Raw genomic sequence first — 15,395 nt, 5'->3', positions numbered from 1 at the left:
GTGAAAGTATAAGCTGAATAAACCTTTTCCTCTACAACTTGCTTTTTTTGTTGTTGTTGCTGCTGTTTTGTTTTTTGAGACAGGGTTTCTCTGGGTAGCCCTGGCTGTCCTGGAACTCACTCTGTAGACCCACCACCTGCCTCAGAAATCCACCTGCCTCTGCCTCCCAAGTGCTGGGATCAAAGGCGTGCGCCACCACCGCCCCACTACAACTTGCTTTTTAGTCATGAAGTTCTCATCGAAGCAATAGAAATCCAAACTAAGACACACTCTCAGAGAAGTTTTCCAAGTAAGCAATGCTCTTAGTTCTTCTAACTGTAAAGTATTATTTTAGTCTCCAGATCTGTAAAAAGTGTATTTGGTTAACACAGTGTTTCAGAATTCCAGTGGCTCCTGCGAGTCAGGTCAAAGCAGACAAACAGAAAAGCTGTATCTGAAAGCCACCACACTAGCCTGCACTGTAAGGAACCGGAGGGATTGGAATGTGCTTTGTCTACCTGAACAAAGGCCCCTCTACACTCATGTGCATGTTTCTGGCTTTGTAAAGACAAGAGGGCAGGGTACGGTGGTATACATCATTGATCCCAGCAGTTGGGAGGCAGAGGCAGGCAGATCTCTGTTCCATGCCAGCCAGGACTACATTGGAAGACCTTGATTAAGAAAAGAGAAAAAAGAAGAAAAAAAAAAAAAAACAATCAACAACAACAAAAAACCCAAAAGAGTAAGAAAGAGCCCTAGGTGTATCTCAGTGCATACCTGTAATGCCAGATTTCAGGAGACAGAGACAAGAGGACCACTCCAAATTTGAGGCCAGCCTAGACTACATATTCAGACCCTGACTCAAAAGAAAAAAAAAAAAATCAACAAAACAAACAAACAAAAAAAGGTAGGAAAATTAAAAGAAATACAATTTTCTTTACCATTCTGGTTAAGAATGGTCTTAATTATTTAGGGAGTTTTAAGTCCTAAGTCACATTGTGGGTATGTTAGTGGCTTTTTGAATCGTAATGAATAAAATCATGGCTATATAAAAACCTAACTACACATGTGGCTGCTATAGAATGCTAGATTTCTATGTAACAAATGAGCACCGTCCCAACTCAGGAGCAAGGCTAGCATCATACATACTAATACTCTCTCTCCTGCCTTCATCCTCTTTGACTACTGTCTCCTTCTTCTGGAGGTCCTGAGCCATTTGACTGGAATTCTCTTTGTCACTTGATGGAGAATCACAGGCCCCATCAGATTTCTTCTCAGCAGCCTCTTCGTCAACTTTCTCCAAAGGATGAATCTTCACAATCTTCACCTTGAGCATTTTCTCCTTTCCAACCTATGCATGGAATACAAGAGACAATTAAGAGATACTTAATCAATAGAACTAGAAACCTACAAAAATATAAAACATGACCCAGTATACCTAGCATGGTAACTTTAATAAAAACGACCCCCATAAGCTCATATATTTAAAAGCTTAGAAAAGATTAGAAGATATGACCTTGTTAGACGTAGTGTATCAGCCGGGCGGTGGTGGCGCACGCTTTTAATCCCAGAACTTGGGAGGCAGAGGCAGGTGGATTTCTGAGTTCGAGGCCAGCCTGGTCTACAGAGTGAGTTACAGAGTGAGTTCAGGACAGCCAGGGATACACAGAGAAACCCTGGCTTGAAAAACCAAAAAAAAAAAAAAAAAAAAAAAAAAAAAGTGTATCACTGGGAATAAGCTTTGATGTTTCAAAAATCCAAGCCAGTGCCAGTGTTCTGTCTGTATATCTATCTGGCTATTTCTCTGCCTATGGATCAGGATCTAACTCTCAGCAACTGCTCCAGCACCATGTGTGCCACAATACTCCCCACCAAGATGAAAATGGACTAAGCCTCTGAAACTGTAAGCTAGCCCTCAGTTAAATGCTCTCTTATAATAAGAGTTACTTTGGTCAATGGTGTCTCTTCACAGAAATAGAACAATGACTAAGATACCTAGCAAACAAAAATTCATGCAATCTCTTTATTATCTAAGCATAGTAAACTTTGCTCCTCAGATTTCTAGGCCTAAATATACATTAAAAAATAAAATGAGCCTGACACAGTATCATCAGCCTATAATTCCAGCACCTAAAAGGGTGAGGAAGATTTCTTCCAGTTTAAGGTCAGTCTGAAAAAGTAGTAAGCTCTTCAAGCTAGCATGGGCTACAAAGACATGGTTTCAAAACTCAACTAAATAGACAGAGAAACCCTGTCTCGAAAAACAAAAAAACAAAACTTAACTAAACCAGTGGTTCTCAACCTTCCTAACGCTGTGGCCCTTTAATACAGTTCCTCATGTATGGTGACCCTCAACCATAACATTATTTTATTGTGGCCTGGAGAGATGGCTCAGCAGTTAGGAGCACTGACTGCTCTTCTAGAGGTCCTGAGTTCAATTCCCAGCAACCACATGGTGGCTCACAACCATCTGTAATGGGATCTGATGCCCTCTTCTGGCTTGTCTGAAAACAATGACAGTGGATTCACATACATAAATTAAATAAGTAAATCTAAAAAAAATTATTTTATTGTTACTTCATAACTGATTTTGCTACTGTATGAATCATACGTAAATATCTGATATACACCTCCCCAAAGGGCATGACCCACAGGGTGACCACTGAACTAAACAAACAGAAAGATCTGCTGCACAATACCATGCCAATCAATAACCCCTAGGAGACTAAGGCAGAGGCTCAGGACCTCTCCATCATCATCTCCTACATAGTGAGTTCAAGGTCAGCCTGGGCTACACAGCAGCATCCTGTTTCAACAACAAAAACATTTTAAATAGACTAACATGGGGGACTGCATAAATAAAATGAGCAGTTGCTCTTGAAAGTTGGGTTTGATTCCCTGTACCCATATGATGGCTCACAACTATCTGTAACCCCAGTTTTAGGGGCTCTAGTAGGTACACGTGATGCACATATAGTCATGTAGGCAAAACACTTATAAACATAAAGTAAAATATACTTTAAATAAATACTACTCTATTGCATAATCCATGTACTAATGTACTAAGGGCAATTGTTATGCCAGCCTAACAAGAGTTGTGTATGCAATTACAGTTCAAGAACTGCATTTCTGAGTTCTCACTGTATACCAACCTGGACTCACCATGTAGAACAGACTGGCCTAAACCTGTGGCAATCCTCCTGCCCTCTCTTCTAAAGTGCAAGGATTACAAGTGCATCACCAAATCCAGATAAGAACTTTCATTTTTCAAAAATAAAATATCCAGTTGTTACAGAACCAATATGCTAAAGGACTTCTTTTCTCCATTTAATTACCTTTAGGTGACTATTACAAATCAGTTGTCTGGGTATACTTTTGAGTGTTAGTCTACGGCACTATCAGTCTTACCACAGAAACTAAATTGGCTGGGCTCGGTGGCATAGGACTGTAACCCCAGAACTCTAGAGAAATAGACAGGAGGCCTGACATAAGGAAAAGGCAAGCCTAGTCCTGTGGATTTCCAGAATAGCCTGTGCTAGAATAAAATCCAGTCTCAAAAAGACACAGAAACAGAACTAGGGGGGTGGGGATGGGACGCAAATGCCTGCGCTCAGTGGTTAAAGACTACTGGGGATCTGGGAATCATTCACAACCACCTATGACTCTAGCTCAAGGGGGATTAGACACCTCTATCATCTATGGACACCTTTACTCATTCACATACCCACATACATAATTTAAAAAATCTTGAATGCACACACACAAACCAAGTACTTAGGCTGAGCAATTATAGAATTAAGACAAACACTATGGCACCTAAATTACCATACACACTATTTTTTAATCACACAAAAGACAAGCATATCAGCACATACCTGTAATCCTAGCATGTGGAAAATATACAGGAAGATCAAGAGTTACAGGCCACCCTTGACTACACAACAGATTTGAAGCCAGTATGAACTAAATCATACCCTGTCTCCCCCTCTCCCCCGCAAAAAACACAACACAAGGAAAGGGGGAACAGCACACATACTCCTCCCCACCACATATATACATACACACATGCACATACACATACACACACACACACACACACACACACACACACACGCGCGCGCGTGTGTGTGTGTGTGTGTGTGTGTGTGTGTGGGCAACTTTAACCAGCCTTAAAGTAACCCACTCTCTACCTCAGAGATTGACAACCATTGTATTTTGTTTTGACTTCAGTAAATGAAATGAAGACTGTATTATTTTGTGACTGCCTTCTTTTAATCTTACATTTCTTTTTGCTATTGAGTATTCAAGGCCTTACCAATTTATTCATTCAACTACTAATAGGTCCTTAGGTTATTTCCTCTTTGGACTATTGTTAAAAAACACTAAGAGTTATTACACAAGTATCCTGGGGCAATATTATGAGGGTAAATATTCAAAAAATGAAAGTCTGGTCAAGGGTACATGCATATTAAACTGTAATAGCAACTCCAAAGCGTTCACCAAAAGAGCTATAGCGTTCACAGTGCCGGTGGTGAATGAACACTGGCAACACAGCTCAGAGGTAACGCACTGTCTAGCTTGTGTACGGCTGAGCGCCACAAACAGTACAGCAACAGGGAAGAATAAGCAAGATCGATGCGAGCAGCTCCATCTTCTTACCGAACGTTGGCAGTGGCTCATATTTACTATCTTATATGTATAAAATAATCTTGACTATGGTTCTGATTTGATTCCTGAAGTACAAATGAGTTTAAACATCTTTTCATGGTTTGGCACATACATATTCCCATCCCTTGCCTCAAATTATCTTGTTCCATCTTTATTTTATTTTCTTACTTTGGGTATTTTGTTTTCAGTGCTAAGGAAGGAGTCCCGGGCCTTGCTCATGCTGGGCAAGTGTTTCACAGCCCCTCACCAGCAGACCCTAAGCATGCAGCTATAACTGAAGTACATCTCCAATCCTTTTCCATCCTGCAGATATGCCCAATGCTTTCCTTTTGTTATTTTTGTTGTGTTTTGGTCTTCTTCCTTTTGCTTTTAAGTCTAGTCTTCCTTCTCTACCATGCTCATGTTTACAAAGGCTAACTATTTTGGGTTTCTGTGCCCTCCAGATCTTGATGAGATCAGTCCATAGGAAACACACAGTAATCAAACATGGGAGAACTGAGGTATTTCCCTGAACAAATTCCAAGCAAGTTAGCTAGATCAGATCATTAAATTATTCTAATAACTACTCTTCTAACAACTACTCTTCCTACGTTTTGGACCAACTGCCTTCCCTTTGTTTAGAAATGACAATATCCCTACTGCTCATAGCAACCAGGACTTCTCCTTGTGAAGTGTTGCTTCAATTACACAATTCAAGTCCTCCATTTGTTTTTTTGTCAAGATGTAACTGATACAAGTATGTGATTAAAACTCACAAATAAACCAGATTTATATAGCATGTAATCACAGCACTTAAAGGCAGAGGTGTGGTGGTTCACATAGGCCGATCTCTGAGTTAGAAGCCAGCCTGTTCTACAGAGTGAGTTCTAAAACAGGCAGGAGAATGTAAAGAGACCCTGTCGTAACAACAACAACAAAAAGAGACAGAGGCAAGAAAACAGCTTAAGAGTTTAACGCCACCAGACGGTAGTGGCGCACGCCTTTAATCCCAGCACTTGGGAGGCAGAGGCAGGCGGATTTCTGAGTTTGAGGCCAGCCTGGTCTACAGAGTGAGTTCCAGGACAGCCAGGACTACACAGAGGAAACCCTGTCTCAAAAAAACCAAAAACCACAAAAAAAAAAAAAAAAAGAGTTTAACGCTAACGCTGGCCTAGCATAGAGTGAGAGCCTCAAAAGATCAAATCAAACCAACCAACCAATAAACAAAACCACTGATAATCTCAGACATTACAAATGAAAAATACAGAATACACAGAACAAGAGTCAATTCATTAAACACATCAGTGAAATAAAGTGCAAGCAGAGTGAGGCAGCAGAGAGACATATGAACTGAATGTTGATCTCATTACTTATTACCTACTACAGTACATTCTGCCCCTGAGCAAGACAGCCTGACACTTAAAACACCTTAACAACCACATTCTTAGTTTGCAAAGATGGGTAGCTACACCAGGCAGTAGTGGCCCACGCCTTTAATCCCAGCACTTGGAAGGCAGAGGCAGGCGGATTTCTGAGTTCGAGGCCAGCCTGGTCTACAGAGTGAGTTCCAGGACAGCCAGGGCTACACAGAGAAACCCTGTCTCAAAAAAACAAAAACAAACAAACAAACAAACAAACAAACAAAAAAGGTGGGTAGCTATTTAAACCAACATCTAGGTAATAGCTTGCAAAGATAAGGGGTTGCTTTGTTTCTGGAAACATTTTCTTTTCCTACTTAGAAGAGCATCTCCTGGAGAGTCCCCCCTTTGGAACCACTTCCACTCACTAAAGTTCTTTCTCACTTCTAAATAAATTTATGTTCAGGCTGGCAAGATAAAGCAGATAAAAGCACGTGCCAATAAACCTGGCAAAGTGACTTCAATTCCCATATGCTGGAAGCTAAGAACCAACTCCCACTGGTTGTTCCCAAAGCTCCACACAACAGGAGTGTGCATACATATATAAGGATCAACATAGAAGTACGTGAATATAATGAAAAACTGTGTTAAATAAATGTATGCTCTTAAAAAAAAAGTAAAAACGAAAAATCATGCGTGTACTTCTTCAGCTATAATCCCAACACTGGGGGGGGAGACTGAGGCAAGATGCCTACAACTTAAAGGGCAGCCTGGGCTACACAGGAAGTTCTGGGCCAGCATGGGATGTAGAGCAACATCCTAAGTCAAAACAAGAACAAATTAATAAAATAAAATTCTCTAAAAAGTCTTTCCTTACTCCAAAGGCAGGTGGATCTGAGTTCAAGGCCAGCCTGGTCTATAGAGTAAATTCCAGGACAGCCTGGGCTACACAGAGAAACTGCCTCAGAAGAAAAAAAAAAGGGGGGGGGGGCATCAATTTTACAGGTATGAACTTAAACAATGCATTTTCTTTACTCAGACAAAAGTGAAAAGTAGTAATCAGTGTTAATCAGGTATTTTTTTTATCTTGAATTCATCTCTAATACATGACTACCTATGGACATGTTACCTTACTATCTCTCTTCAGATTCTTTTGCCTCATGTAAAGTGACTCTGTTATCCCAAACATACAGGTATTTTTTAAAAATGTTAGCTTCAGCCAGACATGGTAGTATATTCCCAGAAGAAGCAGGCAAATAAATCAGGTTAACTTTAGCTGGACCACATATGAAGTTCCAGGTCAGGCAGAACTAGGCAGTGAGGCCTAGTCTTTAAACACACACACACACACACACACAAGCCAGATGGTGGTGGTACCTACCTTTAATCCCAACAGGCAGGGAGATCTCTGAGTTTGAGGACAGCCTGGTCTATAGCGAACAGTTCCTGGACAGCCAGGGCTATACAGAGAAACTTTGTCTCAAACAAACAAACAAGAATCCAGACACTTACCTCAAAGTCACACTCTTCTCCCACAGCATATTTGGTCATGATTTCTAACCAGGCAGAATCTACAAGCTTCTCTAAGGAGGCCGTGTTATGGTGAACCATTTCCAGAACAAGCTTCTCATACCAGTTAGGGAACTCTTCCTTCAAACTAAATAAATGTCAACAGTTAGCAAGGAAATACAAAAGCCTTTACCAAGAGATTTCAATTCAAACTTAAAAAAAAAAAAAAGACTTAACATTTTAGCTAACTTGTCAATTTTAGGGTAACAGCAAAACAAATATTTCCTTTAAAAAAAATTATTGCTTGAAAATTTCATACAATGTGTTTTACTCCCTACCCCTCCCCGCCCCCCCCCAAAGAAACTTTCTTCAGCAAATACCCACAGAGTACTGGAAAATAAAGGAAGATTAAAAAGCCCAAAGTGGGGCTGGAGAGAGGGCTCAGCAGTTAAGAGCATTTGCTGTTCTTAGGACCCAAATTCAGTTTCTAGAACTCACATAAGAACTCACAACCGTCTCTAACTCTAGTTCCAAAGAATCTGATGCCTTCCTCTGACCTCCTTCTATGCCAAGCAAGCGTGTAGTGTACATACATACATGCAGACAAAATACTCATATGCAAAAATAAATACATCTTAAAAAATAAAATAGGGGCTAGAGAGATGGCTCAGCTCTTCCAGAGGTCCTGAGTTCAATTCCCAGCAACCACATGGTGGCTCACAACCATCTGTAATGGGATTAGATGCCCTCTTTTGTTGAGTCTGAAGACAACAATGACAGTATGCTCATATACATAAAATAAATAAATCTTTAAAAAATAAAAGAACAAAATAATAATAAAAAAAAACAAACAAACAAACTGCAGCTACCAGAGCATGGTAGTTCACAAGTAAAATATAAACAAAAACAAAACAAACCAGTCCAAGTGGCAGAAGATCTCTCAGCTCTAGGCCAGTGTGGAAAGAAGAGAAGGATAAACAGGAGGAGATGGCAGGGAAAGATGCATCAGTTTACAGAAGAAAACAAACTAAAAACTCTTAAATACTTGTCAGGTTAATCCATCCAGCTTAGTTTTCTCACTCATAAATCAAAGTAACAGGCATACAGTAGTAAGTTCAACATTTCCCCTATTAACTTGCTTTTCAGGATCTCAATGTGCTGCCCTGGAACTCTCTGTGGACCAAGTGGGCACTGAACTCAGAACTGTCTGCTCTGCCTCCTGGAGAGCTGGAATTAAAAGTGTGCACTGCCAGGCTCTGCCAGGCTCTGCCAGGCTCGGCCCCATTGCTTTGCTTTTGTAGTGCACTTCTTTCTTCCTATCCCTTGATTACGTATGTTTCAAATGCATGTGCTCACTTCTCACGATATCCCATGAGATGTCCAGCATTTTTATCTTACAGACAAAAGCTTCAGGAAAGGTAACCTGTTCAGTTCCTGACTTGAATCTAAAGCCCTCGAAAAGTATGAGTTTAAAAAGAAGTTCCTTTGCTTACTTATTTAGCAAAAAGTTGGTTTTTTTTGGGTTTTTTTGTTTTGCTTGTTTGTTTGGTTTTTTTGTTTTGTTTTGAGACAGAGTTTCTCTGTATAGCCCTGGCTGTCCTGGACCTCACTCTGTAGACCAGGCTGGCCTGGAACTCAGAAATCCACCTGCCTCTGCCTCCTGAGTGCTGGGATTAAAGGCGTGCGCCACCACTGCCCAGCTATACACTTCTAACATTCTTAATTACCAAAACTAAGCTGGATGGATTAATCTGACAAGTATTTAAGAGTTTTTAGTTTGTTTTCTTCTGTAAACTGATGCGGTCTTTTCCTTCCATCTCCTCTTGTTTATCCCTCTCTTCTTTCCACACTGACCTAGAGCTGAGAGATCTTCTGCCACTTGGACTGGTTTGTTTTGTTTTTGTTTTTATTTTACTTGTAATTTGTCTTTAGTATTTTGTAGCACCTCTGGCCAATACAGGTTTAGTCTTTTTCCTGCCTTACTTCTAGATCGTATCAGTCCTTTACTTATAATTATATTTTCAAAATATTTATAAAAGAAAAACAAAACCGCCCAAAGGCACACCCCCAAAGGCTTAGTAAAATACCCATGCATCTATGTATGTAAAGTACACACACATAAACACCAGCAGAATGCTCCGACCACTGAGCACTAGGAGCACAGCACTGACACAAAGTATTCCATTCAAGTCCCAAACATGTAAACACAAACAGTACCTACCGGAGGGCATTATCCCACCTAACTTCCCTGACACAGTAAAGATGGTGCCAAACTACTCACAGTTCTGCAACTTCCTGTTCCTCTTCCCAGGCCTCCTTATGTGTTAGCTGACTGCTTCCTGTGCTCTTACATGTCCAAATGCGTTCACTGTATCTTTCCAGGCGGGCTTCATACTCTCTGTCAGCAATGGCTCAGGAAAACAATATTCAAGCAATAAAGACACCCAACACACACTCAGAAAAGACATGTCAATAAAAAAAAGCCCACGTATCCTTTCTTTAAGGTAGAAGAAAAAATAAGAATGAAGTCTATTTAGTCATAAATCCACAGTATGATCATAATTGAAGAATGATAATAACTGGTCATTTTTTTTGTTGTTGTTTTCCAAGACCATTTTTTTTGTTGTTGTTTCTCTTTGTAGCCCTGGAACTCTGTAGACCACACTGGCCTCAAATTCACAGAAATCCACCTGCCCTTGGAATTAAAAGTTTGCACCACCATATCCAGCAGGAATAAGGACGTAAGATTAAATAAAACTGTAACACAACTTAGACAGTCAGATAGTTTAAGAATCATTCCAAAGGGCCTCGGGAGAGACAGCTCATCAGTAAGAGCACTTGCTGCTCTTCCAAAGAACCCAGATTAGGTTCCAAGCACCCTCATGGTAACTCACAACCATCTGTAACACCAATTCCAGGAGATTCAGTACCTCCTTTGGACCTCCTCAGACACCAGGCACTAATGTAGTGCACGCGTACACGTATGCGTACACGTACACACGTGTACACACACACACACACACACACATACATACACAACCATTCATTTAGACATGAGATAAAAAAAAAAAACCTAAAAACTGATTTTTAAAAATCAGTCTACAGTAAGATAAAATGAGCACACCCCAAAGTTTGAGGTAAACGCAGACTAGTGACTCATTACCACCAGCCTTTCTATCTATCCTGGAAATAAATGTTCCTTCCTAATACTTGAAAAATAAATTTCAAGCTGGGACTGTCACTCAGTGGTAGGGCATCTGCTTAAGTATGTACTAGACTATCAGTTCAATTCCAGTATCACAATTCAAAATAAGCAAGTCAACTGCATGAACACCTAACTTAAACATAGCTTTGATATAATATTTATTCCAGCTTTCATGTTGGCTCTGAAAACACCAAACTCACAAAACCATTAACTAGTTTTAGTATTCCTGAGTGAGATGGGAGTGAGATAAAACATGCCTTACTATGGCAAATTCCTACCATCCCAACTGGAACTCACTACTGTCAGTCAGGTATACTCAAATTCAAACAGCAAGTAACTAGTTTACTTCTGTGTACCAATAGTAACAGATGCTATACAAGAAAGCAAACGGAGCTGCACCTAGAGTCAGCTGCCAACCCCAGTACATTCCATACAGCATGTTTCATCTTTGCTCAAAATATTTAAAGCCAGTAGTGGCACTCACCTGTAATCCCAGAACCCAGGAGGCAGGGGCAGGAAGATCAGGATTCCAGGTCATCCTCGGTTACACAAGGAGTTTAAGGCCAGCTTGGGCCAAATGAAATCCTGCCTCAAAAAAACAAAAACAAAACAAAAAGCGTGGGGGTTGAGGGGTGGGGGTAACCTGATAAAGGATATTGAGTCAGCAGCCTCTAAATTCTGTTTTAGATTTTAGGTAACCAGAAGTCACTCACTACAAGTAACCACTCACAGAAAATGTCAATCGAGGTTCTGTTTCAGCAACTGCTGTACATGTTAATTGAGATAAAATGTCAAAGCAATTCTCTAAAGGTTAAGCAATCTATACCTGATCAGGTACTTTGAAAGTCCTTGACTGTATCATTATGCATTTACTTTTCTCAATTCCAAGAACTATTCTCCTTACCACAATATTCTGCTTTATTCTCTTCAACCTAATAAGGCTTGTTTCTTTCAAAAGTACCTAACTGTGGCAATTTAAAAGAGAATAGCCCGAGAGGCTCACACATTTGATGCTTGGTCATTAGTGCATGACACTACCTGAGGTGTATTAAGAGTAGGTGGTAGGTGTAGACTTGTAGGATAAAATATGTCAAGGAGGTGGGCTTCGGGGCTTCAAAACCCCAAGCCAATTCCAGAGTCCTCTCTCCCTGTTGCCTACAGATCTGGATGCAGAACCATTACTCTGTCTGCATGCCACCTTGTTCCTGCCATGTTCCCCACCAGGACAATAATAGACTACAAGCAAGCACCAATTAAATGCTTTCTCTTCAATAAGCACTGCTGTGGTCATGGTGTCTTTACAGTAACAGAACACTGACCAAGACATTGACAGTCTGAAAAAAGTGGCCCAACAGCATATGGAGACTTAAATAGCACAACCAAAAGGGCTGGAGAGGTATCTCTGTGGTTATGAGCACCTGATGTTCCTGCAGAGGGCCTATGTTCTGTTCCCAGAACTCAAATTCACAACCATCTGTAGAGCTCCAGGAAACCTGATGCTTTGACATCCAGAAACTAGACATGCATGTGGTGCACACACATACATGCAGGAAAAATCCCCATACACATTAATTACTCAAAAAACAAAAACAAAACATGCAACTAAAGATGGGCATGGTGGTACACACTTGTAATCCTAGCATTCCTGAGGCCTGTCACAAACATAACTATAATCCTAATAGTTCTAATAGTGCCAACTCTCAGATTTGCCTTTTAATCCTATCTCTTCTCTGTTTGGATCACAGTGCCAATTAACAACTGTAATCTGGCATCATTTATTGTATTAAATTAAGTGGGCATTGTCATAGATTTGTAATCTCAATATATGGGAGGTTGAAGCAGGACCAAGTTCAAAGCCAGCCTGTGCCACACACAAAGTTTGAAACCAGCATGGGCTATAAAAAAGAAAAATAAACCCTACCAAAACTACAATTTTGGAAGCTGAGGGGATGGCTCAGTAGTTAAGAGCACTGGCTATTCTTCCAGATAATCTGGATTTTATTCCCAGCACCTACATAGTGGCTCACAAACATCCTTAACTCTAGCTCCCTGGGATCTGACCAATTCTCTTCTGGCCTCTGAGGGCACCAGACATGCGAGCAAAACACAGATAAAGTAATTTTTTTTTAAAGTTTTTAAAGATTTATTCAGAATCAGGATTGGTGACCTGCACCTTTAACCCAAGCAGAAACAGACATATCTCTTGAGTTGGAGGCTAGCTAGGCCCAAAAGCAAGTTCTAGGACAGCCAGGGTTAGAGAAATCCTGGCTTAAAAAAAAAAAAAAAGATTTATTCAGAACCATAATCTAACTCTATTTACAGCTACCCAGCTACCCAATTCTTCAAACATGTTCTGCTCAGTCTGTTTAGAGCCAGACTTACTGTACAGATAACAGCCCTCACTAAACCATCCCAGAGTTCCCAGAACATACAAAGCTCCTAAGACAACTGTCTCTAAACTTTAGCGCACAGGACAACTGATGCACACAACAAAAACATGAATCTACACCAGGCTGTTGCTAGCTCCAGTTCCTGCTTTTTTAAAAACCCAGTTTTACTTAATAGATCATACTATGACCAAATATCAAGAACTGTTGGCTAGGCATGGTGATGCACGCCTGCATTTCCACCAGCCAGGAGGCTAAAGCTGGAGGTGCTGCCTAAAGCTTCAGGCCAGTAGTAACTGTATCAAAATCAAGCAAAAGCCAGCCTGGATTTCATAAGCCAGACCATAATACCAGGTGGTCAGTGGAGTTAAACATCTTTAATTCCATCACTAGGGAGGCAGGGGCAGAAGGATCTCTGTGAGTTCTCAAAAAACAAACACACAAAAAAACAAAACAAAACAAAAAACAGGGTGGAGGGCTAGACATGGTGGCACATATCTTTAGTCCTAACACTTGGGAGGCAGAGGTAGATGGATCTCTGTGAATATAAGGCCAGCCTGGCCCACATTGTGAGACCCTGAATCAAAACAAACAGGGATAGAAAAATGGCTCAATGTTTAAGAGCACTGGCTGCTCTCAAGGAGGACCTGGTTTCAATTTCTAGCACTCACATGGAAGCTCGAAACTGTCTGTAACTACAGTCCCAGGGGATCCAACTCTTTCTTCTGATCTCCATGGGTACCATGCATACATTTATGTCCATAAACACTCAGACTTTATGTCCATAAACACTCAGACACATAAAATAAAATCTAAAAGCAACAACAAAAAATATACACCAAATATGACTCTAATCAATTAATGTTATTCTAGTAAGAGTGTCTTGCCTATGATAGTACCCCTACGGAAGAATATCCACAGGTTCAAAGGTAAAGTACACTTAATAATCTATGATAATGAAAACATACAATCATTAAATTAATGTATTATCTGCAACTTCCAGTTTTCTTTTTTTTTTTTTTTTTTTTTTTTTTTTTTTTTTTTTTCTCGAGACAGGGTTTCTCTGTGTAGCCCTGGCTGTCCTGGAACTCACTCTGTAGACCAGGCTGGCCTCGAACTCAGAAATCCACCTGCCTCTGCCTCCCAACAGTTTTCTTTTTTTAAGATTAAAAAATTTGGGAGCTGGAGAGATGGCGTAGCAATTAAGAGCACTGACTGCAGCCTGCCAGTGGTCACAAATGCCTTTAATCCCAGCACTTGGGTGGCAGAGGCAGGCGGATTTCTGAGTTTGAGGCCAGCCTGGTCTACAGAGTGAGTTCCAGGACAGCCAGGGCTATATGGAGAAACCCTGGCTCATAAAACAAACAAACAAACAAACAAAAACAAAGAGCGCTGACTGCTCTTCCAGAGGTCCTGAGTTAAATTCCCAGCAACCACATGGTGGCTCACAGCCATCTGTAACAGAATCTGATGTCCTCTTCTAGTGTGTCTGAAGACAGCTACAGTGTACTCATATACATAAAATAAAATGAAACTTATTAAAAATGTTTGTATGTGCCAGTGCCTGTGACTGAAGCAAGCCATGTATGTGCAGTACCCACAGAAGCCGGAAGAGGGCATTATGTTCCCTTGGAGCTGGATTTACAGGAGGTTTTGAGCCCGTAATCTGGGTTTTCTCTGGAAGAACCTTAAGTGCTCTTAACATGTGTCCAGCCCTTTTGTTTTTGAGACAGGATCTCCCTTGTAGCCAGGCTCGCCTAAAGCTGCCTTTCCTCCTGCATTAGCTTTGGAATGCTGGGATTACAGCCGTAGCCACCAGTAAGCTTCCACTGTGAACTCAGAACAGACTCACCGCCTTAAGTTAAAATAGAAAAATTTGTTGTAACTATACATGCAGTCAAAATGAGGAGAAAATTAATCTTATTAAAAATATAACCATAAATATAAATTGAGGACTGGTAATATTTCAAATGCAGCTGTTGCTCAATCACACATCTGCTTTCCTCTATGGAGCCATTAATGGCCTCATAACAAAACATGCCAACCAGCCAGCCACACAGTCCACAACTCTCTAAACCACCCTCGATGTGCTCCCTGTTTCTGGAAATTTCCACGAGAGCAATTTTCTCTAAATCTTTTAAAAAAGGAATTCCTTTGTTTAAAGGTCCTAAATACTGGTATAGAAAATCCTAAAAGAATGTTTATTAAGTGTATACCATTTTAAATGGGTCAGGTTTCAGTTTTCATTGAGAAAATGTCTGCAAGATTAGGGATCTAGTACTATGATGGTACCTGCGTAGCATGCTCCCA

The 15,395-nt window shown here is 40.6% G+C and overlaps 1 protein-coding gene across 2 annotated transcripts in view; it reads right to left on the bottom strand.

The window, feature by feature from the left end:
• Baz1b (bromodomain adjacent to zinc finger domain 1B) overlaps window positions 1-15,395 on the bottom strand; it is a 59,956-nt gene that overhangs the window by 41,201 nt on the left and 3,360 nt on the right. For both annotated transcript variants that reach the window (XM_076923161.1, XM_076923163.1), the window contains exons 2-4: window positions 9,775-9,891; window positions 7,497-7,641; window positions 1,129-1,330 (exon numbers count right to left, since the gene is read on the bottom strand). In XM_076923161.1, coding sequence (XP_076779276.1) covers window positions 1,129-1,330; window positions 7,497-7,641; window positions 9,775-9,891 — 464 coding nt within the window. The remainder of the gene's footprint in view (window positions 1-1,128; window positions 1,331-7,496; window positions 7,642-9,774; window positions 9,892-15,395) is intronic.

The sequence above is a fragment of the Arvicanthis niloticus genome, chromosome 24 (genome assembly GCF_011762505.2).
Source record: "Arvicanthis niloticus isolate mArvNil1 chromosome 24, mArvNil1.pat.X, whole genome shotgun sequence".
NCBI classification, from domain to species: domain Eukaryota; kingdom Metazoa; phylum Chordata; class Mammalia; order Rodentia; family Muridae; genus Arvicanthis; species Arvicanthis niloticus.
Note: the sequence above shows the minus strand (reverse complement) of the source record. Positions and strands in the feature narration are given on the sequence as shown.